The sequence below is a fragment of the Aplidium turbinatum genome, chromosome 15 (genome assembly GCF_918807975.1).
Source record: "Aplidium turbinatum chromosome 15, kaAplTurb1.1, whole genome shotgun sequence".
NCBI classification, from domain to species: domain Eukaryota; kingdom Metazoa; phylum Chordata; class Ascidiacea; order Aplousobranchia; family Polyclinidae; genus Aplidium; species Aplidium turbinatum.
The window spans coordinates 10,265,681-10,290,474 of NC_137486.1; the positions used below are offsets into that span (position 1 = coordinate 10,265,681).

Here is a 24,794-nt window from a genome sequence, read left to right on the forward strand (position 1 = left end):
ATGTTTTAAGAAACCACGGGCATGGCCACGGGGTAACAGCAGAGCGGAACTTAATTTCTAGCAAGATTATTTCTGAAAATTGTACAGTACTTTATGTCTTACTTGTAACTCTTGCTGTTTCTTAAAGCATTTTTGCAACAATAAAAGTAAATAAAGTCACTAAAGTACAGAGACTTGTATACTACAGTTATTGATAAATATTTTACCATCTTAAAGTCACTTCTTCAATAGCTTGTTTAATGTCTTTTATTGTATTCTACAATATTTGAAAAAGGTACTTGAATAAACGCAATTATTTTACCAATAATGAACAAGAAACATGAATTTGAATAAGAATATTTGAATTTTGTATTATACAGTAGGCTATGTATAATAAATATAAATTTAAATGAGATAAATATTGCGTAGGCTACATTTGAATAAGATAATGAAAAAGCCGCCTTCATGATGGCGAAAGATTCATCAATAATCTGATGACTCCTTTTCGTAAGAAAAAACTTGTTGCTTTTTTGTTTTAGGAGTTTTCAAGCTTCATGTTTTTCTGAGAATAAAATTTATAATAAAGGGAATTGGTCTATGAAATTGGTGTTGTTTATTTGACGTATTCAATAGCCTATAAATAGTTTTTTTATTAAATTATACAATAAACAGTTTCTATTTTTATTATTTTCAGTTTCGGTATGGTACTTTATGAAATTTTAACCAGAAAAAGAGTATTTGAAAATGCTTCGCTTCCTCCGCAAACAGTCTTGCAACTCATTTCTGACAAAGACCAGAAGCCTGACTTACTTCCCATTGAAAAAATTCGATCAAACTTAAGTAAAGAAGATGTCGCCATGTTTGATACAATGGTGCAGATTATGGAACAAAGCTGGTCAAAATACCCAAACCAACGCCCAAATATGCAACAAGGTTTGCAAGATGTCTTCTTATTAAATTTAATACGAAAGGAATTAGATAAGTTCAAGAAGTTTTATAGTTTACAGATGTTTAACATCAAAAGCTAAATAGCAGTAATATTTTTTAAACACAGAGTATATAAACCATTTTCAAGGTGCGAAGTACTGCAACCTACAGCATCGTATTCTACAAACGTTGAAAATCGTCGATACGACGTTTAAGGAGAATGTTGAAATTGTTTCGATGTTGAACGTTGGTTGGTTGTTTGGTTTTGAATCTTTATCATCGGACTGACAAAGCCTTGGTAGGTTATTCCTGGTAGTTTCGCATACTTGTAGCCTAATGGTTCTTGACGCAGGGCCGGTTACCGAGATTGACAGAGAGAAGTTTTCCGATTGTTGAAGTGTTGTTGCCGGGGAATTATTCCATTCACTAAGTGCCGCTGAATGGTGAGCGTCCTGAAATGCGTTGTTCAAGCGCATACCCCGAGAGTCGAACCGGTGCCGCGTGTGATCTTGAGTCGGGCGCTCAACCACTGAGCTAACAGGGGCGGGGAAAATCATTAATCTACGTTGAGTTCCAGTTTTAGGGTGGGCCTACAAAATAACTTTTTTTCTGTTGATTTTAGTGCAAACTTCACTCTCAGAAGAACTTCAAAAAATAAACAAGATGGTAATCGAGGAACAAGTTAAACAACTGGGAAAGACTGTAGATCTTCAATCTTTAATTATAGAAGATGAATTTACTGCAACAATAGATCAATTTTGCTTTCCTTTTGAAAAATCATCTTCAACAGTTCAATCAACCGGCTCCAGTAAGTTAGTCTGTACTATAGTGCTTGCGATGTTTTAGAAATGCTAGCATACTTTATTTTAATTTTGCTTTAAACTATCATTATGCACTCAAGTCAACTATACAAACACCATCTGTTATTTTCTTTCAAGTATATTTTGGTAGTCGACAACAATAAATTTATAAAATAATTGTAGGCTGCAGCCAACTCTGGTCTGAATTTGTTCTGGGATCCTTCTAAGCATGGATATTTGATACCCAAGTTTGTCTTGCAGACAACAATCCGTTTAACGCTTAATATATTTTATATTTTAATATATTTTAACGCGAAATGTAGCAAAAGGGCCCAGAAAGGTAATCGAGTGCTTTGCGAGCAAATTAGGGGCCCAAAGTGGTAATTTCATGCTTTACGTGCAAAAATGTTCTGTTAAAAGCACCCTAAATTAAATCATAAAAGTTAGTTATTCTCCTGTCCGGGTTTGAGAAAAACCCGGGAAAATAGCCCGAGTGTTTTTTTTTTGTTTTTTAAAAACTATTTGACAAAGGTAGTTTCACGCTTATTTCGCTTCAAAATAAATTTCGGAGTTAGAGCAGGAGCCGGAGAATACTTTCGGAGCAGTACCGGAGCCGGAGTCAAAAAAAGTGACTTCTCTCGTTCACCTCTGCTAGTGCTGGGCATGTGGTGAATGCAAAAGTCAATGAAGAAAGGTTAGGATTGGTCAGATGATTAACTTGATTGTGTTTTAACAAGATGCTATGTTCGAGCCTTGGTAGAGAGCTTGGCTTGTACCGGATACATATAACACTCAATAACGTTAACGGATTTAACATTAAACACATAAAAAAAACATGAACAAATTACTAAATCCAACGTTTTCGACACCACATAGTGTCCTCTTCAGAAATAATTATAAGCTACATTTAAGAGAAACAAAAAAATTAATTTAAAAATTTTACAAGCTGTACAAGCGACACCTCTCGTCAACAGCATCATCAACAACTGACACACGGATTCAATGCAGGATACACAAATTGGCGAGGGACAGATCACATAATATGCACATTGCACAAAAACACCAAATAATAGTTTTATTGCAGCCTGATATTATTATTGCGCACAGGTGTCCAATTCCGCAGTAAAATGTTGTATGGTGTGCAATACGCTTAAGCAAACATCACACTTTTTGCCCAAGACAAAGGGGGCCCGAAGTGAGAGGAGGGCCCGGAATCACTCTTCGTACCCCTAGTGAAAATTTCTCTCAGAGGCCCTGACGACATCCATAATTATCCACCTTTATATAGACTTATAGGAAAGCAGACTAGCCCCTTAAAAGGAAAAGGGAGACATCCTACATCTGGCTTTCGTTGATAATCATTTTTCAGAAACGACCTCGTTGATCGAAAATAATACATTCTGCTAGTAGTTAAAACACAGTTGCATCATATCATCAGTTCAGTTCAGTTGTACTGTTGCAAAAATAGTACAGTTGCAAAAATATAAACCGTGGGTAAACAGCAGAAAACACAATTGCTGACATCCTGGATCCACCTACATTTCCTTGTTCGTTTTATTCCCACAAAACCCAGAGCTAGCTCAAGCGACACTACATCATGTGAAGGCAGGAATTGCAAAATCAGTAGCCTATTTACTGGACAGTAACATTAAAAATAGAACAGTTAGTAGACTATACTTAACTGGCAAAAGTTTATTACAGGACAGTATAGGTTAAGCTAAACTCATATATTTGTTGACTATTTTCATATTTGTGCATGGGAAGCAGACATTTTTCTGAATTCAAAAAAATCTGTAAATAGTGTAACTATACAATAACTTATACGGCTTCAACTTTATTTTGGCAGATCACCTTGGTGCAACATCCGATAATCTATTTCGACAGTCCTCAACAAATTTATCAAATGTAAGAAATTTTAAAAATTTAAAGAAGTAGTAATTTTAATAATTATGCTGTTGTTCTCGATAATAAGATGTCTGTTTTTGCTCATTTTATGCTTTCAAATAAACTCGCTGTCTCCATACATAAGTTCGAAAACTGCCGCTTGAGGTTTAACCTTTTAAGAGCGATTTTGTCAGTTCCAAAGTTAATGTGGATGAGCAGTCATCATAATAGGTCTAGGATGCAGGAAGAAGACCGAACATAAAATAAATCCATCTTTAAGCAGAAGCCCGTTTTTATTTGACTCAAAAGAGCATGATATTGAGTTTATTTCCTGGTCAGGCTACGATGATTGATGGTCTAGATCAGTGTTTCCCAAACTTTTTTTTAATAGCGCCCCCCTGGACAACGAACGGAGTATCAAACGCCCCCTCGACAAAAAAAAGTAAAACCAAAGTTGTTTTCCATTCATTACAACTTAAAGTTCAACTCTAATGAGGCAAGGCAGATGAGGTTGCTGCAATGACATCAGCCTTTGATATCGGGTTTCAGTTTGGATATAGGAACAATCTTAAGTCTCCCTGTCTAACTACGTCAAGACGGTTTCTTTTGTTATCTAGAAGCGTTGTCACGGCACTGAAAGCACGCTTCACCAAGTATAGGCTGAGAAAGGCTATGATAAAAACTTTGACACGATTTCACACGTGAGGGTATTTCTCTTTGATTTCGTTCTGTAACCAGAACGATTGATGCGAGATATTGAACTTCGGTTTGAATGCAAAATCGCTTTGCAATGTTATCAGTTCCTTCTCAAGAATTCCATGTTCGGAAATATCACAGAATGGGTCGATTATCCAGTCAGGGATTTCTACTGTAACTAGAATACATCCTGGAATCGAACTCCCATGTCTTTGTGTACTTCTTGAAGATGATTGCTGTACGTCTCTACATCAACATCAGATATGCCTTTGTCACTGGTATCAAGTTGATGCAAGCTTGAGATTTGGAAAAAGTCTCGTCTATCTAAATTTCGCTGATACAACACGAGCTAATTACTGAAACCAGACAGTGCCGATTTCACTTTGATTAGATTTACTTCGTTACCCTGAAGGGATGCATTTAATTCATTAAATTTGGAAAATATGTGGCACGAAACAGTTAATCCGCTACAGGATTTTGCTCTATTTCGGTACCACAAACCTAAGTTGTTTCTGGTAGAACACCACCCGCACAACAACGTATCGTTGGTCCAACGTTAGACCATCGGAAACGTCCCGTGGGCCCTCCGTTGGTCACAACCGAATGCCCACGGCGAAGAACGCGCTGTGGGGCCCACCATTGGCTCAACGTCGCGTCAACAAACTATTTTTATATAGCGTTTTTGTTAGAATAAACCTTTGTTCACTTTAATTTCGTCAAATTGTAGCATATACTGGCCAATACTTCGAATTATTTTGTTGTGAATACGAAAAATGATATTTGTTGTAGAAAGGTTGGTTCACAACCGAATGCCCACGGCGACGAACGCGCTGTGGGGCCCACCATTGGCTCAACGTCGCTTCAACAAAATATTTTTTATATAGCGTTTTTGTTTGAATAAACCTTTGTTCACTTTAATTTCGTCAAATTGTAACATATACTGGCCAATGCTTCGAATTATTTTGTTGTGAATACGAAAAATGATATTTGTTGTAAAAAAGTTGGTTCACAACCGAATGCCCACGGCGACGAACGCGCTGTGGGGCCCACCATTGGCTCAACGTCACGTCAACAAACTATTTTTTATATAGCGTTTTTGTTAGAATAAACCTTTTTTCACTTTAATTTCATCAAATTGTAACATATACTGGCCAATGCTTCGAATTATTTTGTTGTGAATACGAAAAATGATATTTGTTGTAGAAAGGTTGGTTCACAACCGAATGCCCACGGCGACGAACGCGCTGTGGGGTCCACTATTGGCACAACGTCGCGTCAACAACTATATTAGTCATATTAAATTTTTGTTGAAATGAACTTTAAAAATTCTTCATTTCACAGAATTATAATACATACTTGCCATATCTCTTAATTCGTTTGCCAGAAACACCAAAATTGAGATTTATTCTCAAAAGGTTGGCTGACAACCGAATGCCCACGGTGACGTACGTGACGTTGGTTCTTCGTTGGTTCAACGTTGTGTTAACAACCTATTTATGATATTGACGTTTGTTGAAATAAAAATTTATAAAAGCTTCAATTCACAGAATTGTAATGGGTACTTTTCATTATGTAAGATTATTTCACCCGGAATATCAAAATAAACAATCGGTGGCTGGAGGTTGGTTTTCAACTGAATGCCCACGACGATAAATGCGACGTTGGCCCACCATTGTCTTAGCATTGTGTCCACAACCAAGTTTTACACAATATATATTTGGTAAAAAAAATGTTTTATGTGGTTTATATCACCAAATTATAACATGTTGTACCCTTTTTTACTGATTCTTTGTCCAGTTAAAGAAATAATGTTAGTTGGCAAAGTGTTGTTTTGCGGCGAAAAGCCGACCGCGACGTTCGCGACCGTTGGTCAACGATCAGCCGACATTGTTTGCTGTGCGGGCAGGGTCGACTTGCCTTCGCTGAGCAACCAAATATCGGGAGCTCCCACTCTCGCATGTAAGGCAACGTCGACTAAAGGGTGTGAGCCTGTGAGGACTAGTCACCCTCCCCCGCACTGGTAACCCCTGACGTTCAGAACAACGCAAGTCACTCTACCTTTGCGTGTGTCGTACAAACCTAGCCCTCAGACACTAGTGGGGTGTTATGTAGGCTATGATTAATCCGCTTTCGGGATTTAGCTCTATTTCGGTACCGTACCACAAACCTAAGTTGTTTCTGGTAGACAACCGCAGGGTCGATTTGCCTTCGCTGAGAAACCCAACATAGGGAGCTCCCACTCTCGTATGTAAGGCAACCTCAACCAAAGGGCGTGAGGACTAGTTACCCTACCCCGGAAATATGTCTGACAAGGAGGCGATATCATTTCTCACAACCAGAAGGTCATTAGCATGATCAGGGTGACAACTCTGTAGAAATTCCACGACAGTTTCAAACAGCGAATAAATTCGTGCAAGGCAATTTTCCTTCAAAACCATCGTAGGCCTACTTCGGTGTGGAGTAGTAAGCACTCAAAAGATTGGATTTGCATAATCGCAGTGCTTCAAAGTAAGATGCGTTACGACCTCAACAAACTTGTAAGGTAGGTCTACTGCGAAGCGACGTTGCCAACATAATTGCCTGATAACAAAATTCTTTGCAGTCCTCTTGTAAATGCCCCGATTTACTCTCAGCGCCCCCCAATCGCCCACTTTATAGCCAGCGCCCCCTTCATGGTTGCAAACGCCCCCAGGGGGGCGCTGGCGCCCACTTTGGAAACCACTGGTCTAGATTGTGCATTCCAGTTTCAGATATTGTTTTTGCCCTGGTGGATGGTGGAATGGTTGAGCTCGCATCTAAGTGTGTCGGTGTCTTGACTATATTGATAGCGCTATCACCCCTTTTAATGCTGGTGCGGTGTTTGTTATGAAGTGTTGCATCCGCTGTTGAGATCTACAAACAAAAAGTATAGCAGAAGCAGATGTCAACTAACCTCGATGACGCGTCTGTCTACATTAACCCGAACTTGCAAATACATGTTGCATATAATCCTTAATGGAACTCAAAAATACAATGTTGCATATAAGATACAATGGGCCTTTTAGGTTTAAGTGCTTATAAGAATTTAGTTTCCAGTGCAATTGACTCTAAAGCTCTAATTGTGATTAATTTTAATTTTTCAGGCAAACGCGTTTCAAAGCAGCACACAAGAGAGTTTCCATTTGAGATCAGAAGGCAATCATGACAATATCCCAAGCATGGATTCTACTCAAGCTTTAGAAGAACAGTTAGCTGACGAGACAACCCCTATAATCAAGGCAAACACACCCCTTAAATCATCATGTGAGCATAAATTAACAACTGTTGAGTGGTTTTCTGGAGCGATTTCATTAAGCATTAAGAGTAGGCCCTAACTCCATTTTTGTCCATCAACTACATTGGATGAAAACAGCTTCGCAAATGAAACAGATGAAAACGGTCTCCAAATATATTCGTATCTTTCAACAGACATGATAGATAGCCTTATCTATTACGGGTTTTGATTAAATCTGAAAACGTGCCACTTGTTGCATACTTACCAGCAGTCAACCACAGGCATATACAACCAAGCAACTACACGGTATTTAACATAATCCATTAAAATTGGACATAAACTATATAAGCTACAAACGTTTTCGGCCATACACAAGTTAGCCCTTATCAAGTAACAAAAAGTAGGTTAGGGCGTGACTTCTGGAACGAAGAAGCTTTAAGATCAAGCGGCGCTGGTTCGACTCTCGGGGTCTGCGCTTAAGCTACGCACGTCAAGAATTCCTCTCCATTCAGCGGCATCTAATGGATGGAATAATTCCCCGCCAATAAGACTTCAGCAATCGGAAACTTCACTCTGTCAATCTCGGTGACCGGGCCTGCGTCAGTGATTCAAAGCCTCTACAAGTATGCGAAACTGCCAGGATCAAGCTCTGCAAGAAGCTTTCCTAGTCCGAGGATAAAGATTCAATCAATCAATTATGACCTTGGTCGTGCATTCTCGGAACAAATGCAAAACTTGTTTTCTCTTAGACCCATGATCATCCATACTTGTTCCATCTTTAATTGGCAAAACCTGGCTTTTGTTTCTGCTTGCAGGAGTCCGCCAGAATTTGCATCCTCTTCTCCATGTTTCCTGATAGTATGACCCAATAAAACATTATGCAACAAAGCACTATAAAACAGTGTAAAATCAGTTTGTCCAAGATGTCAAAAATTAAAGCCGTAAAGTTTATATAGATATAAAAAAAAAATCTGGTGTGCAGGGTCAATTTGGCCTTAGATGTTCAACCCAGGGATAAGTTGTAATTTAACGTATTTAGCTCCTTTAGTTTAAAAGTGGCAGTTACGTCAAATCTTCGACCTGAATCATATATTATTAATCTGATATGGTATTCATATCAAACAGGAATTCTATACCACAGATTGAGCTTTGCTTTTACAACGTAGGCTACAGTAGATACTATAGCGACCTGTTATAGCCTGATGCTGTGAGTTCGCTGTGGTAATAGTGGTTTCCAATGGTAAGTGGTAATAGCCAGCTTACGGAACACAGTTCTCTAGTCATGTGCTATGACAAGTGGTGATAGAGTCCGTGTGTTGTTGTTTTATGCGGTTCTTTTCTTTAGCTTGAAGCTGCTGTCTGAATTGTTGTCTGTTGAGTGTACTGTATGTGTCTTCAGGCGATGTTATTGTAATATTTTGAAGAATCAGTTGATTAATAGATTAGGTGACATAACTCTTCCCATTCGGCACGGTTTGTTGATCTTTGGACTCTGATAGGTTATTCTTGACAACTCAGTATAGCCTACTTGTACAGGATTTGAACCACTAACGCAGGGCTGGTTACCGAGATTGGCAGAGTGAAGTTTACGATTGTTAAAGTGTTGTTGTCTGTGAATTTTTCCCTTCACTATAGGTACCGCTGATGGAGAGCAGACCTTGAAATGAGTTGCTCAAGCGCACACCTCGAGAACTGAACCAGAGCTACTTCGTTCACAAACTGCTGCTTAAGTGGTTTTAGTGAACACAGTTATCAAATTTCGTAATAGCACATGACTAGGGAACTGTGTTCCGAAATCTAGTGCAATTCGCTATTACCGCAGCGAACTCGCAGCATCAGGCTAAAACAAGTCGATTAATATCTACATTGGTAACCAACGATCATGCTGCTAAAAGCGAAACTCAATCTACAGTTATCAACGTTGTTTTTTCATGTGCCAACAACAACTCCAGGCTAGTGATAGCTAACCCAGATTTAATCGATGTCTTTTTTTCTTTCTTAGGTTTCAAGAAAAACCGAAAACTTACCATCAGCTGTGCCCTATTGGCTTTTGTTTTCCTGTCTGCCGTATCTGTGGGCATCGTTTGGTTTTTGCGATCCATTGCAACTTCCAGTCATTCAGGTAACTGCAATAATTATTTTAAAGTTGAGCTAATGTATGTAGTTCTCTTCAAAACTACTAAAAACATTTTGCTGGTCATTTAAATTGTAAAAACGATTAAAGTTCCGATAAAATAATATCAGAACTGGGGGAACAGTTGCAACAAACTTTAGTAATTTATTTGATAGCATCTCTTCTTTATAAACAACGTAGTACAAAATAATGAAATTGACACATTTTACCAATTGAAAATTTATAATATTTTAGTCTGTCCGCTGCTGCCTTCACCTGCAAATGGAAAAATAGATTGCGGCAATAACGAATGCTGGTTTTCATGTCCAGACCAATACAGACTGATGACAAACAAAACACAATCAGCTCGAAACCACACAATTTGCTTCAAAACTAACTCCAGTTGGAGTGCTGGCACAGTGCCTTATTGTGAAAAAGGTGACTTTTTAACCTTGAATTCGCTAAGAACTATCACGTGTTTGATTTAGCCCAGCGGTTTTCAACCTTTTTTGCTTGACTAGGCCTATAGCTGATACTGTAGGACGTGTCGCTTTAACTTTTAGGCATTTCTTTATTACTGTATGCTACCGGAGGGCAGATGGGTACCCGGTCAATTGGTCGACAGACATTTGGTCGACAGTCATTTGGTCGACAGACATTTGGTCGACAGGACGTTTGGTCGATAGACATTTGGTCGACAAGACATTTGGTCGACAGGACATTTGGTCGACAGACATTTGGTCGACAGCACGTTTGGTCGACAGACATTTGGTCGACAGGACATTTGGTCGACAGAACATTTGGTGGACAGAACGATTTATTTTAGGGTTAGGATTAACTAACCCTAACCTAACCCTAACCCTAACCTAACCCTAACCCTAACCTAACCCTAACTCTAACTCAAATGTCCTGTCGACCAAATGTCTTGTCGACCAAATGTCTATCGACCAAATGTCTTGTCGACCAAATGTCTTGTCGACCAAACGTCTTGTCGACCAAATGTCTGTCGACCAAATGACTGTCGACCAAATGTCTGTCGACCAATCGACCGGCCACCGGGCAGATGCAGGGTCGTTGAAAGGATACTTTGAGTCCGTACTATTGAGATTCTTAACCCTCAAATCAAACACTCTAAACAAAAACACACTATATCCAAACAAAACGAAGAGGTTTTTTTAAACTCACGGCACCTTGGAAAAGTTACAGCCCCTAAAATCATGCCAGGCCGTGCCCAAACATAATCCCTGTCAACGCTACAGTTCAGATGTCATACAAGTAGGCTAGTTGTAGGCTTCTTTCTCATTTGCAGTAGATCGGGCTTTGTTAGTTAATTTTGTAACTTTAAAAAGGTTCATAAAACTCATTAATAATAAACCATGTTTAAAAAATGCAACTTATTCTGTAAGCCAAGGCATAAGCTACCAGACAATTGACACTTTAAAAAATACATTTTTTGTTAAATGTAGGCTATCTCATCAAAATTTTGGTAAGATAATTCTAAAGTTAACTGTAGCCTAACCATATCATATTTTTAGCGATAACATCTTCTTCTGTTTCTAAAGTAGTCAGGCTATAACATAAAAAACTTTGATGAACTAAAAATGCGCACATTTTTTTACAAACCATTTTACGTGGTACGGAACTATAATTTTTCATTCTTCAGTGACTTTCTGCAACCAAGTATCTATCCCGGGCATGAATGTTGATCGCACGATTTGCGCTTCGAATAGCAAAATTGCATCCTTTGAAAATAATCCCGTCTCAAGTGGATATCCCAATGGCACCACTTGTCACATTGCTTGTTCAAGCTCTTACACTCTGCAAGGAGCGAAGAATGTTTTCTGTCGTGATTCGTCGTGGCACCCCAGCCTCCCGACTTGTCAAATGAAAGGTAAAATCGACCTAGTGCCGACAAGATGAAGTTGTTGCAAATATATCGGTCGCATATCCTTGTGGCAAGAATAGGCTACGGGAGCGATACTGACGAGCCCAGCCTCATGGGTGAAACACGGTGTCTATCGCTGTTAATTCTTGCTACAATCGGCTGCCGAGAAACATATAGTGGTCCAACAGTTAGGCTACTTTCACACAATTTCAAAGCATTATCTGGAGTATTGAAAAATGTTCAGAAAACTGTTCATGGGATATGTTAACTCTTATAAAAATAATGAAAAGTCGGAAGCTCGTTGTTTTGTTGGTCTTTGAAATCAAAACTGAATGTAAGATAACCATGTCGACCGATCCAGTGCCGGTCTTAGGGCGTTTTGGGCCCTGTGCGGAATATGCTTTGCGGGCCCCAATGACAATGATCTAATTCAGTAGCGTAGCTAGGTATTTTGAAAGGGGAGGGGGTGGTTTGACGGTTGGGCGGGCGAAGCCTGACGGCGTGATCGCCGGAGGCAAAACCCAGTGGTGGGGGCTTCCCCCCAAAATTTTGAAAAAGTACTTTGAATTTGGGGCATTCTGAGGGCATGTTCAACAAAAATTTGGGTATGAATATTACTGTAAAATGGTGCTGTCCGGTGGCATAGCAAAAGAATAAGATCATGCTTTCTTTGGCATTTTCCGGAAATAAAGCTATGTCTCTATGTTGAGTCTGGATGCAACCTATTTCGTCCCCTGAAAAATTCGTACCCCGATTTCGTTCCCTGAAATCGTGTAACAAAATCAAATTTCGACCTATTTCGTCCCCTGAAAAGATCGAGAGAAATTTTGAAATGTTTGCGGCAACTCCGATCAGCGACTTCCACTCTGTTGTTTTTTTCTCTCGATCTTTTCAGGGTACGAAATAGGTTGCATCCGTGAGCCTCTATGTTTTCTTGTTGCTAATTCCTTTGTTGAATTCACTTGTTGAATTTTTCCATTGGAAATGACAAAATTACTGCATTTTCTGAGTAAATTGCGGGCCCCCTAATTTGCGGGCCCTGTGCGATCGCACGGTTTGCACACCCCGAAGACCGGCACTGGACCGATCAATATTCAAAACTCTTTGCTGCACATTTAAACTTTGTTCCATGTACGTATGAGAGTAGGCCTGCTATACCCAGGTTAAACTTTCTTGAAAGCAAGCATAATAAGTACAGTATCTACAGTACCGTATATACTATATAGGGACAGGGTAGCCCATGCCAAGTACATTCTTACTTAACATTGGCTTACCGTACTAGCCTAAACTTACCTATCTAAAAACAAATCAACTTCCAGTTGCAAACCCATTTGGTTGATGCACTACGTGGCCTATAAATGTTTCTTGTGTTTAGAATGTTCTCCGCTTAACCTGACATCTTTTCTGTCCAAATCTTGCACAAAAGGAAGAGACATTCATTCTGTGTGTTCTTTCCAATGTGCTCGAGGAAAACATTTGGTAGTAAGTAATATGTTAGCCTACGTAATCAGGTTTACCGAAAAATAGGCCTACATCAATGAGCATGGAATGTTCAATTTCAAAAGACGGAAAAACGTTTATCTTCGTGATTGTTTTCTTTTTTTAACATCAATCCACAGAGAAATAATTTTTTGTGATTTCATGACCATTCTTGGCCACTAGAAAACAAAAATTTCCAATAATATTGACGTTAGAAATTTTACCACACTAAAAACTGCAAATACAAGTTTTGAAACTTGACGACACAACTCGTTATTAGACCATTGACCATATAATGAACCACAGATGTTCATCCACTTGAAGAAGATGTAGATTACATGCAAAGCATAGGAGAATAGCTCGAAACAAAACTAATAAAAAAACACACTCCAAAAATCGCAGCCAAGCCATTGCTTGCTCATGCGTGTAGGCTGCATGAATTCATGCGAAGTGGCTCACGACTTACAGAAAGATGAAGAAATAGCCTGCTGTCGTTTACCATGATAAGTTCACTGCACAGTAGGCCTATATGATACTTGTACTAACACCCAGTGGCGTAACTACCCATTGGATCTTGTGGATAAATAAATCCAAGGGCGGCACGTTGCTAGAGGGCGGCAAAATGTGACAACGTTTTAAAGTTTAAACGAACAAAGACAGTCACATTAATTTATTTTCGGAGAGATTCAGACTTTAACAACCTTAGTTAACACTGATCTAAGTGAAGCCGGAAAATTAAACAAGTTATGCCTATAAACTAATTTGCAACTTTTTTAGATTGTGCCTCACCATGTGCTACTTGTGACGGTTTAATGATACCCTGCTCATGCTGTTGAAGTAATGATAGAATGTCGGTTGTAACTTGTAGGCCTAAGCTATAGCATTGTTCAGTCAATTTAGCTTTGGTAGTTAAGTTCAGATTAGCTTTAAGTTTATTTCACTTTCGGGAGGAGACAAGAATGGACCGTGAGGTCATCGAGTCAACTGCCACTTTTCCCATCTGTCTGTGGTAGGTAGACGGGACTCCTCCATCTTCATGTGTAAAGATGGGTTAGGTTAGTGAAAGGTTTAACGTTTCAGGTTTGAAATAGATCACTTAGCTTTCAACTCAGCAAATTTGCAATTATGGTTAAGGTTTTTAACTAATTTTGCTGCAGATTCCAGAACAAGATTTAAGTTGTAATTTTTTAAAGTTAATTTTTGCCTATGACGAGAGTACAGTAAAAGAAAGTGAAGATTTTTTTAGAAAGAAAAAGAAAGCTAGAGAAGAGGAACTAAAAAGAATAAAGGAGTCATCTTGAAGTTCGTAACAGTTGGCTCTGTTAAAAAAACAGAAGAGATTTTAGCACAGTCAATAAATAGCACAGTGTTAAATAGCACAGTAAATAAATAGCACAGTAAATAAATAGCACAGGAAATAAGTAGCACAGTAAATAAATAGCACAGTAAATAAATAGCACAGTAAATAAAATAGCTCAGTAAATCTCTGCCTCAAGTTGAGACGGAAGAAGAAGTGTAGGTTACCTCGAGCAAAACAATAACAAAGTGATCACTGAAAGAAGTCAGCCTGTGAATCAAACACTGTCAGATAAAGATAAAACATATGCTATCTAAGCTTATTATTCTCATAACGATGTGGCTACTTGGCCAGAAACATTAACTCATAACATGAGAGTTGAGATGATCAAACTAATAGGGCCCGAAAGGTTTCAGAATAAAGAAGGGCTATTCAAGCCGGTGATTAGAGTAATTAAAGGAGACAAAGAATCCTTCAGCTGTCTGAGTAAGAAGTGGTCTTATTTTAAACTTTCAATAAAATCAAACAAAACTGCTTTAATTCTTCTGTTGTGTGAAATTTTAATCAGCTTTTACGATGGTGTCAAGGAGGGGGGTAGGGGAGGCGTTTCGTGCAAAAATCGAAGGGCGGCATATTGCGTTGCTACGCCACTGCTAACACCTGAGCGTTTTTTAAACTTTCTTGTATCAAAGTCGGATTTCTCTTATTTCTAAATCATCAAAATAGTCCACTTTGTTAATTCACCCGGGTCTGACAGGCAGAAAATTTGTATTCTAAATTTTTTAGGCAGTTTCAGGGATAATTGAATAGCACAGCGCGCCATCAGAGAATAAGAATAAGAAATGAAACAACCTGTAGCCTACAACTCAAAAGCGTGCGAAACCGCTCGTATCGTCTCTAAAAATTCTTTCACCTATTGCAGTACAAAGACTATAAACTTGCTGCAAAGGTTGACTAGTTTACTGATACCCGGACATTTTGCCCAAAGGACATTTTGCCGAAAGACATTTTGCCGAAAGACATTTTGCCGAAAGGACATTTTGCCGAAAGACATTTTGCTGAATGGACATTTTGCCGAAACTCAAATGTTTGTGTTATATGTATCGATATTCTCCACAGTGTGTTTTAGTCTATCGTTCACAACCTTAGTCCTTTCGGCAATTTGTCCATCGGCAAAATGTCTTTCGGCAAAGTGTCCTTTCGGCAAAATATCTTTCGGCAAAATGTCTTTCGGCAAAATGTCCTTTCGGCAAAATGTCCGTGCACGGGTTTACTGACCGGCCCACAATCAAGGGGGGCACTTGGTCTCAAATTCCGATGGGACGAATAATCTTTGCTTGTCACTTTTATTGCATATTTAGATTTGTTACTGAGTGGCACCAAAGAACCAAAAAAATCCATATATTTTTTTGCTTTGTGTTTTCAGCTGAGTTGTTATGGTATTTAACCCTATAAGGTGTTGCTTGGTTTGATATACTAAGAATTTAACAAACGTAACACCCTATCAACTTTTTCTCACAATTAATCTATTTCTTTTTTAAACACCAAAGAAAAATGAAATTAAGTTGATTGCAAAAAAAAAAATCGAAACAAGTCAATCAAATGCCTGATTGAAGAGTATCTGTTTTAAGTATAAAGTAGGGCATTTAGTTCAGAGAAATGTTTGTGGTCAACTTTACTCAATGATGTTGTTCCTTGCAGGGAAAATCTTCCGTTACTTGCCAAGACTCTTTAAAATGGTCTGATGTTCCTCCCACATGTAATAGTTTTTGTCCTCAATGTCTAACTGGGCCTGACTGCAAAGAATCAACCAGTTGGGCAACACTGAAAGCACTCATCGAAGATATTGGAGCATGGGATACTGTTACTGTAAGATTCTTTTGTTGCTTGTTTTATAAATTCAGGTTATATAATGTCCAAACGTTTAGTCACAATGCGCAGTCATGAAATTCAGCACATCAGAGGGAACAGGATCAGCTGGCGATGTTCCTTTATGAAATTCAATAACTCAAATGCCTGCGTGTAGAACAATTGCAGTGGTAAGTAACCAAAGTCTGGAAAAGGTGTCAGTTTAAAAGCTAAAATTGGCAAGTAAGGGTGTTTGGTGTATGAGTTGGACAGTCGTGTGGACAAAAATATTAACAATAGCTTATGTTTCTCGGCAGTCGAGTGTAGCAAGAACTCAGCGATAGACACGTGTTTCGCCAATGAGGCTGGGGTCGATCAGTACCGCACCATTAGTTCCTGCCACATAGTTCTCAGCCTCTGCTTTTGATAGTTAATTGAATTTTTACCTTCTCAACTGAACAATAGCTTAGATAAGTTTCTGCAAGAGCTCGCGTGCCTTTTGAAAATCACCTGTTTTACATGCCACACAATGGACAATTCTTCTTCTTTGCCACTCCAGAGGTCGAGGGGCTCTGCCTTTTTCCACCCTTGGGCATAAGTGGCGTCGACTAGGTCTGGATATTTTGAGCAAGTGTCGATCAGCCACTGAATAGATTCATCATCCAGTCAACGAACACCACTTGGCGCATTACAGATGGCGTAGTTGCAGATGGTGTGGCCTGCGATTTGTTTTTCCTTGCCACACTCACAGATCGCGGATGGAGCCATCCCCCATTTGAGCATGTTGGAGCGGAAGAGTCTGACGCCAGTGCACAGGCGGTTGAGCCGCATCCAGGCCTTCATTGGCAAAAGCATTTTAGTTAGATGAAGGCAGGTTTTTGAGATAAAACTTTGGATTTTGGGGAGTCCTTCTTTCACTCCGAGCTCCATTGGTGGTCCGCCCAGGTAGCCGTAGGGGAGACTGGGGGAAGTTGGGCCGGTGGGGCACGTTGGGCCACCCATATATCTTGCGATACACAATCGCTGCATGTCACGTGATGGCGTCATGTGATGCCGTTTCGTTCTCAGATCATACAATGGTGAGGTGAAGTTGATTGTGGTCAGCGTTTATGAGTGAAGTAGGAAAGTTTACTTTTTTTGTGTTTTTTTGAAAAATTATCTACTTGAAACGTAAGCATGCAGAACTGCAACTGAAAGTGCTATATTTGTGGCTCATATATATTTATATCGTCAGAGGTTAAGTGTCAGTTTATGGTACTCCATTCTGTCGAATCTTTTATAGATCAATCTGGCAAGTTGTACAAAGTAATATGTCTGCTGTTGGGGTAAGTTGGGCCACTTTGAAAAGTTAAAAAAGTTACCTATTTCTGCATTGTTTGTTTAAAAATGTTTTGTTGTAATTATGAGAACCTGTACACAATTATCCGAAAGACGCTTGCCCGAAAGGACACTTGTTCAAACATGATACTTGCCCGAAAGGACACTTGCCCGCAATTGCTCTTCCCTGAAGGAACATTGCATATAAAATACACTTTATTTTCGGGCAAGTGTCCTGTTGGGAAAGTGTCCTTTCGGGAAAGTATTTCGGGACAGTGATCATTTATGATATTGTTTCATCATTTGCAGTTAACACTGACTTAGTATAGTTATTTCTTATTGTTTTGCATACCGGCCCAACGTGCCCCATGTGCGGCCCAATGTGCCCAAAGGGTGGGGGCACATTGGGCCGAAAAGTTATCGTTTTTTAAACCTTAATACATTTTTTCTTGAAACACTTAGAATAAATTCAAAATTCAGAAAGAATTACTCGAAGACTCAAGATCATAATGATGCATAGCGTTTTACAATCGAATTAGAGTTGAGTGATCTACGTTCAAAAATGTGAAAAATGGCCCAACTTCCCCCAGTCTCCCCTACTGATGGATTGGTTTTCATCAAGAGTTTTAATTTATATGATAAATAAATTGCTTGTACAAAAACTCAAATTGTTTATACAATAGTTTTCAAAGGTGTCATTAATTTTTTTAGTTGATGCTTTTTCTAATGTTAGCCAACTGTATTTATCTTCAAAGTAAAAAAACCTGTCTATTTGTTTGTCGTGATTGAAATTGACCACATTCTGAAGATTAATGTAGGCTACGTGCTTGTTTATTTATCTCTATAGGCCTATAACTAGCTACAACCTCCCTTCCAACGATAAACATTTCTATGACTATGAACCATCTATTCTATTCAAATGCGTGTTTTAAAATTTATTGCCTTAAAATTGAGCATTCTTAACAGCAAAATAGCATAACGTACAGTCGTAGCCTATACTATATAGTTATGACTAAGTTTGTTTCTTCTCTGTATGTTGCAGGTGCAGTATGCAGGTTTTGGTATAACATGTCGTGTCAATAAACATGGAGATGTGTTTTCATTTAATTGGGATTGTACTTGTACCGACACTTTGTCCCTTGCTGATGGAAGATGCAAAGACTACGAATCGCCATCTGGCGCATGTGAAGCTGCACTTGCTGCATTGGTCAAAAAGATGGTTGCTAAGAAAACGTATCCGGAACCATGTGACGCAAAATCCATGACAGAGATCTGCAAAACGTGATGTTGATCAATCCATCCCGAACCACAAAGTAAAATTTGAGAATGCTGGGAAGTTGATATGCTGGTGATACTGTTCTGTTAGCTGAATAAGAAGATCTTCATGAAATATTAGACATTGTTAATTGAATTGGTAAAAATTTTAATCGGAAAATACAGCTAAAAAGACTAAATTATTGATAATATCAACATCACCAGACACTCCAATAACCTACTTCTGTAATTGAACTTCTTCTTCGTGTGAGCTTCTTGGGCCGATGGTCCATATTTTTGTCACCCTAGATTCACGATGTACAGTAATTGTAATTAATAATAAAAACATTAGGGTGTCCCACTTTTAGGCGACTTTTCAGGAAAATTAGGTTCGGGTCAAATTCGGACTGGATTTTCGTCACTGATTAAAAAAATGACATTATTTTTTTCATTATGACGTCATCTTGATATGCCAGCTAGCGGATTTTTGTTATTTTGGGCTTATCACGAACATGGTAAAAGCTAGAGAGTTGGAATTTGCGCCAAAATGACCGGAAGGGACGATTTCCTATTTGTTGTCTATACAATACGAAACGCTAACTGCAACAGAAAAAGAGTTATTTTGAAAAAACATGTTTTTGCTCAGTTTTGGACAAAAAAAAAGAGAAATACGGCAATTTTGCTTGGGTTTTGCTACAGTGATGCTTTTATTTCGATTGTTAAGCTGCGCCACCTTGTTTAACAATTAAGTACAGTGGTAGTAGCTAGTGTAGTAGTGGTGCACACTCTTGAATGTCTCTTCCATGTAAATGAGATTTATTTTATACACGCAAAAAGCTTTTTGGAACAGGGCTGATCTCTAAGTGGTCAAAACTAGTTTTAGCGGTTTAAATCTAGTTTTAACCTGGTTTTAACCGGTGAAAACTAGGTTTAAACCGGTCAAAACCCAGAAAAATATTTTTATGTAGTGAATGGTCGGCTACCTGGGCTATTTAGGAAATATAAAAGCAGTTGTGACCATTTTGATATGCAGGCCTCGAAATAGCTGGCGGCCATGGCCGCCAATACCGATCTGTCAGGCAGCCACAGATGGCTGCCTGTAAAATTCGTACGAAAGATTATATTTATCTTGGATTTTTCTCTTGTTTCAGCGCTGCCAAAAACAAGACATCAAACAGCGTTAAAACTACTACCTCAATTACATGTCGTGATACGCAACAGGAGGGCAAATGTTGCGCAAATTTTATGGCAAAATTGATGGCAAATGTTTTTCATAAAAAAAAAGTTGTTGGAATAAATTCTTGTACTTCAGTTGGCTGTGTAAATGGTTCATCGTTCTACCAAGCATTTTTTGGTTCATCAAAAACTTACTTTTAGAATTTGAATTTTCTCAATAATTAAAATAACCAACTGATTGAAATATCAAAAATAAACAGAGAAATTGAATATTTTTTGTTCCAAATCCAGCATTTAGGTTATTGTTGATCAAAACAAAATATAGTTGAACATTATTACTAAACATCAGTGGCGCCGGCAGAGGGAGAGCAAACGGGGCAGCTGCCCTCCAATGATTTGGGTATCATCTTTTTAATTTTTTTTATATTATTGCATATGATTTTTATTTGGATCCCAACCTGAAGTAAACTCAAGTTGCAAGGAGGGGGGGGGGGTAAAAGCTTTTATGATTTTTTACGGTAATTCTAGTCACGTACTTTTCCTGCTGCCTGTTGCGTAGCAATTGTTACCGGCAGTCTTGCAGATTAGTTCTTGCTGAGTTATTTAACTTTTAGTTGTATAATATCTTATTACCTCATGGTGGTAAAACCCGAGACAAGGCTAACATTTTGACGTAACAGCAACGAGTACAACAAGGGCATGATTTTTCACGTGTTAGTTTAGGATTTATTTCGTCACCAGCAAGGTCGTATTGAATCGACTGGAAATGTATAGGTATGTGAGAGACTGCCTTTCTAAGCAGATAGAGTAGTGGCAGTAGCCTACATAGGCCTACAGCATTGAGTCATTCAATGTTTTCATAAGGATATAATGTCGATTTAACTCAACGAAATCTACTAAAGTAATAAGTAGCCTACCATTAGGATAATGCAAGCGGTTGTAATTCTTTATCTTAGCTTAATTTGTTTGCTGCATATTGCATTTGCATAACGCATAAGGGTCACTTGCTTCCACAGTGCTTTTTGTTGCAGAAGTTTAATTACTGTCAGTTACAAAACCTTATGTAAAATGAGTGAGAATGACACTGTTTTAATAGAGAGGGAATGCAATAAGGATGAGGGTAGGAAGGTGGCCAAAAGGAAGTTTGACTTCGTTGACAGTAGAAAAAAACATCAACCTCTTTCAATTGTAAAGTTCGTTCAGAATTAAATTTTAGCTTTGTATTTTACGAAGTAATCAATGTTCTTTATTTAAGCTTAGAACAGTGATTCAGTTAATCTTAATATTTACCAATTAAAATTCTACAATGAACTTAAAAGATTACAAATTTGATCCTGCCTTCCCTTTGCCAAAATATCGTGAAGCAAGTAATTATGTTATTAGTAAAGAACAGTGTTGTACGCGTCATTGAAATAATTTGACGGCGTCAGCGTCAGCGCGAATTGCCTAAAAACTTTACGGCGCAAAGGACTGCGTAAGCTCTTAAAGAAATTGTCAGCGTCAGCGCTAAATTCTAGCGCTATTTTTTGCCAGCGTCTCATAAAGCGGAAATATTTCTACCAAGTTCAGGCTAACAATAGCTATAAATTAACAGCAGGTATTATGTTTTGAGACTGTATTGTAATTAGCTGCTCAGCCTATTAGTTATTTCCTTGCAGAAAAACAAGTATTTTAAAATGTTTGTCTGACAATCTGCTGCGTTTGGGACGCATATTCAGGGGCGCCGGAGCAATTTTTGACTGAATGGGCAGGAGTATGAAAAAAGGGCACTTTTGTTGCTAAAAGGCCAATTTTTTTTGTAAGTTTTAAGATAAGATATAGCGATAATGCTCATCTATCAGCTCATTATCGAGTAATGATACAAGTGTCCGTTATACAAATAACAATGGCACGGAAGGGTATCATGCTATTTTATAATGATGTAATATAACTTACTGTGATGGAGAATTTTGTGTGGTAAATATTATTTTGAGGCAAAAATAGAACATTATAATTAGGCTAAAAGCGAATAATAATAATAATAATGTTAGTTTTTATATAGCGCTGTATCCAACGCATAATGCGTTGCTCCTCAGCGCTTTACAAAGCAGACAGAGTCAATGCAGCCGTATAGAGGCGCAACTGAGTACATTATTACCCGAATCCACTCCATTGCTTAGCGCCAAGCAGGAATTAGATTCAGTGCCATTTTTAAAAAGTCTTTGGTGTGACTCGGCAAGGTATCGAACCCATGCCTACCGATTCAGAGGCGGGCGCACTAACCACTAAGCCACCGAGCCGCTAAGCTACCGAACCACTAAGCCACTAAACCACCGAACCACTAAGCCACCGAATAGCATAAATTTTTATATTGCAAAGTGTGCAGTAGCTTACATGACCTTAAAAGGGCACCATTACCCCCTCTTTCCTCCCCATCCACAGAAATTTTGGGCCAGGGGGGCATCCGCTCTCCCTGCTCCCCCCCCGCTTCCGGCGCCCCTGCGCATATTGTCCTTTCCAAGTGAAAACATGCGTTCCACAGCAGCGCTGGTTGGTATTGGTGAGTTGTATTTCAAAAACAAGTTGAAAACGTTTAGTCGGAAAGGTATCACTGTTCCAAGCGTGCTGTGATAGTTTAGCATGTATAAATCTTTTAACGAGGTCCACTGCACCAACATCGATCTTTTCAGGGGCACAGAGCTCTTGAAATAAAGTATATTCAACGTCCGCGATGCCATTTATGGATTTTTCGCTTTCTGTCTCTGATCCCTCGTTCTCAATACATGGGTGATCACCATTTGGCGAACTTCTTCCGCATGTATTCCAGGGAGCCATTCCAAGCAACGCAAAAGCCGGTAATTCGGATGAGTCGCGCTGGCCAGAATATATTGTGAAACTCTTATTGTGAAACGAGATTTTCCATGAAAACAAAAAATGACGCTTAGCGCTTGACGCTTAAAATCGGCAAAATAGTTGACGGCGCTATCACTTCCGTCAACTGAAAAATAAATTGACGGCGCTAGCCTCAGCGTCAACAAAAAGTTGACGGCGTCAACGTACAACACTGGTAAAGAACGAATTAAAACTGTCAAGGCCAAATATCCGAAAGTTAAAGGTAGAAAGTTTTGCTCACAATGGTTTGATGACTATCTCTGGCTGGAGTATTCAGAAACTAAGGATACCGCATTTTGCTTTCCCTGTTGAGTTTTCAACAGCTTGGTATGTTAGCCTATAGTCCTGATAATATTAGTTAAAGTTTATTCTATTAAACTGCAATACTGCTCCACCGGAGTTAAATGATTTTTTGTTCTTAATATTTCTTCTTCCTATCCACGAAGATTTCATGCACAATATTAAATGACGATAAAGTTTAAAACACAAAATGAGCGAACAATTGAATTAGGCATTACGATGCAAAAAATGCAGTATGACGAAACAATGCAACTAAAGTCAACATATTCCTACGTTTATTAGACGTTAAAATACGTTTCACTTGCAGTAAAATTATTTTCTCATTCTATTATTTCTAAGGATATTGCTTTGCTTATTGCCTTTAAATTGGAAGACTTGCGTCCCCGCGAGCAAGATTGTGCATGTTTTACATCGATTCAACGGCCTAAAACGTTGAATCGGTGTAAAAACGGCAGATTAGCTGCCTGGGGTTTGTGTTTTAATTGATTATTTTTACTATAAGTGAAGCTCGTTTTTACGTCTAATAAATGTAGAAACATGTTAACTTTAACTGTATTGTTCCGTCATACTGTTCCGGACGAAAAATGTCATATCCAACATTATGAAGGCAGTCGAGTAATATCGTGACGACCTTAATCTGTGCGATCTCAAATTGCAACTGCCACTGCTGCAAAACGCTAGTTTATTAGACCCAGATGCAACATTGATAGACTTATACCGCATAATTCGTGGCGAGGTCAATTGCTACAGCAATGCTGTGGGTCTAATTGAACTGGCACTTTCGTTGCCCGTTACTTCATGCTCAGCTGAAAGATCGTTTTCAAAACTGAAAATAGTTAAATCGCAACTTAGAACCACCATGATTCAAGATTGCTTATCTGATCATAATGTCATCAGAATCAGACATATGTGAAAGTGAAAAGCTCGATTTGAATGTGTTGATAAAAAATATTGCCTCGGCTAGTGCAAGGCGAATGATGCTATGTTAAAGTAACGTTTACGTTCTATTTGTTAAATCACTATTGACATTGTTAGTTGTTATACCTAGTTGTCAGTCAGCTTGTCATTCTTAAAAAGAAGTTCTTTCCCATCGCCAGAATATGCAGTACACTATTAAAAATGCTTCTAAAATTTACCCTTAATTTGGTATTCAGTTATTCCCACTTTTCTCACGCTAACTTTTACCAAAAATGTGGGTAAATATTACAAAAAATTGAGTAATATTTACTCAAATTTCACTACAGATTTTCACAGTGCAGCGTGTTCTCTTTTGTTATTGTAAATTAATGTGAGAAGAAAGTTGTGTACAAATATTATTCCTCAAGTTGTGAAGTATGAAGATGTATTTCGAGTTATGACTAGGGTTGTAAAAATACATTTTGTGTAAAATACAAGAAAAATACATCGACGGAAAAATACATGTATTCTTCGTATTAAATTAAAACTTATTAAAAGCTCGCGTCATGCTCCGGCAACAGCGTAATGGCAGGGAGCATCCGCTCGCTACGCGAAGTTCTTGGTCCTTGTAGATCAGTGGTTCCCAAACTCATTGTCGCGACCCAAACGAGGATCGCGAGGATGCTTCTGAGGGTCGCGGAATGGTAGGCCTACATAACAACGTATACAAATGAGGACTTTTACACAATCCAACCATTCCAACTGCGGATTTTAGATCCCTGTATATTCTTTTTTATCAACGTTTAGTGATTGTACTT

At 38.6% G+C, this 24,794-nt stretch overlaps 1 protein-coding gene across 1 annotated transcript in view; it reads left to right on the top strand.

Moving 5' to 3' along the window:
* The window catches only part of LOC145784635 (uncharacterized), a 36,243-nt gene extending 16,148 nt beyond the window's left edge, over positions 1-20,095 (top strand). The window contains exons 4-13 of the mRNA XM_082596502.1: positions 674-912; positions 1,529-1,714; positions 3,553-3,611; positions 7,409-7,568; positions 9,542-9,661; positions 9,908-10,090; positions 11,316-11,543; positions 12,913-13,019; positions 16,015-16,182; positions 18,521-20,095. Of these exons, the coding sequence (XP_082452628.1) occupies positions 674-912; positions 1,529-1,714; positions 3,553-3,611; positions 7,409-7,568; positions 9,542-9,661; positions 9,908-10,090; positions 11,316-11,543; positions 12,913-13,019; positions 16,015-16,182; positions 18,521-18,763 (1,693 nt within the window). The 3' untranslated portion in view covers positions 18,764-20,095. The remainder of the gene's footprint in view (positions 1-673; positions 913-1,528; positions 1,715-3,552; positions 3,612-7,408; positions 7,569-9,541; positions 9,662-9,907; positions 10,091-11,315; positions 11,544-12,912; positions 13,020-16,014; positions 16,183-18,520) is intronic.
* Positions 20,096-24,794: the final 4,699 nt, after the last annotated feature.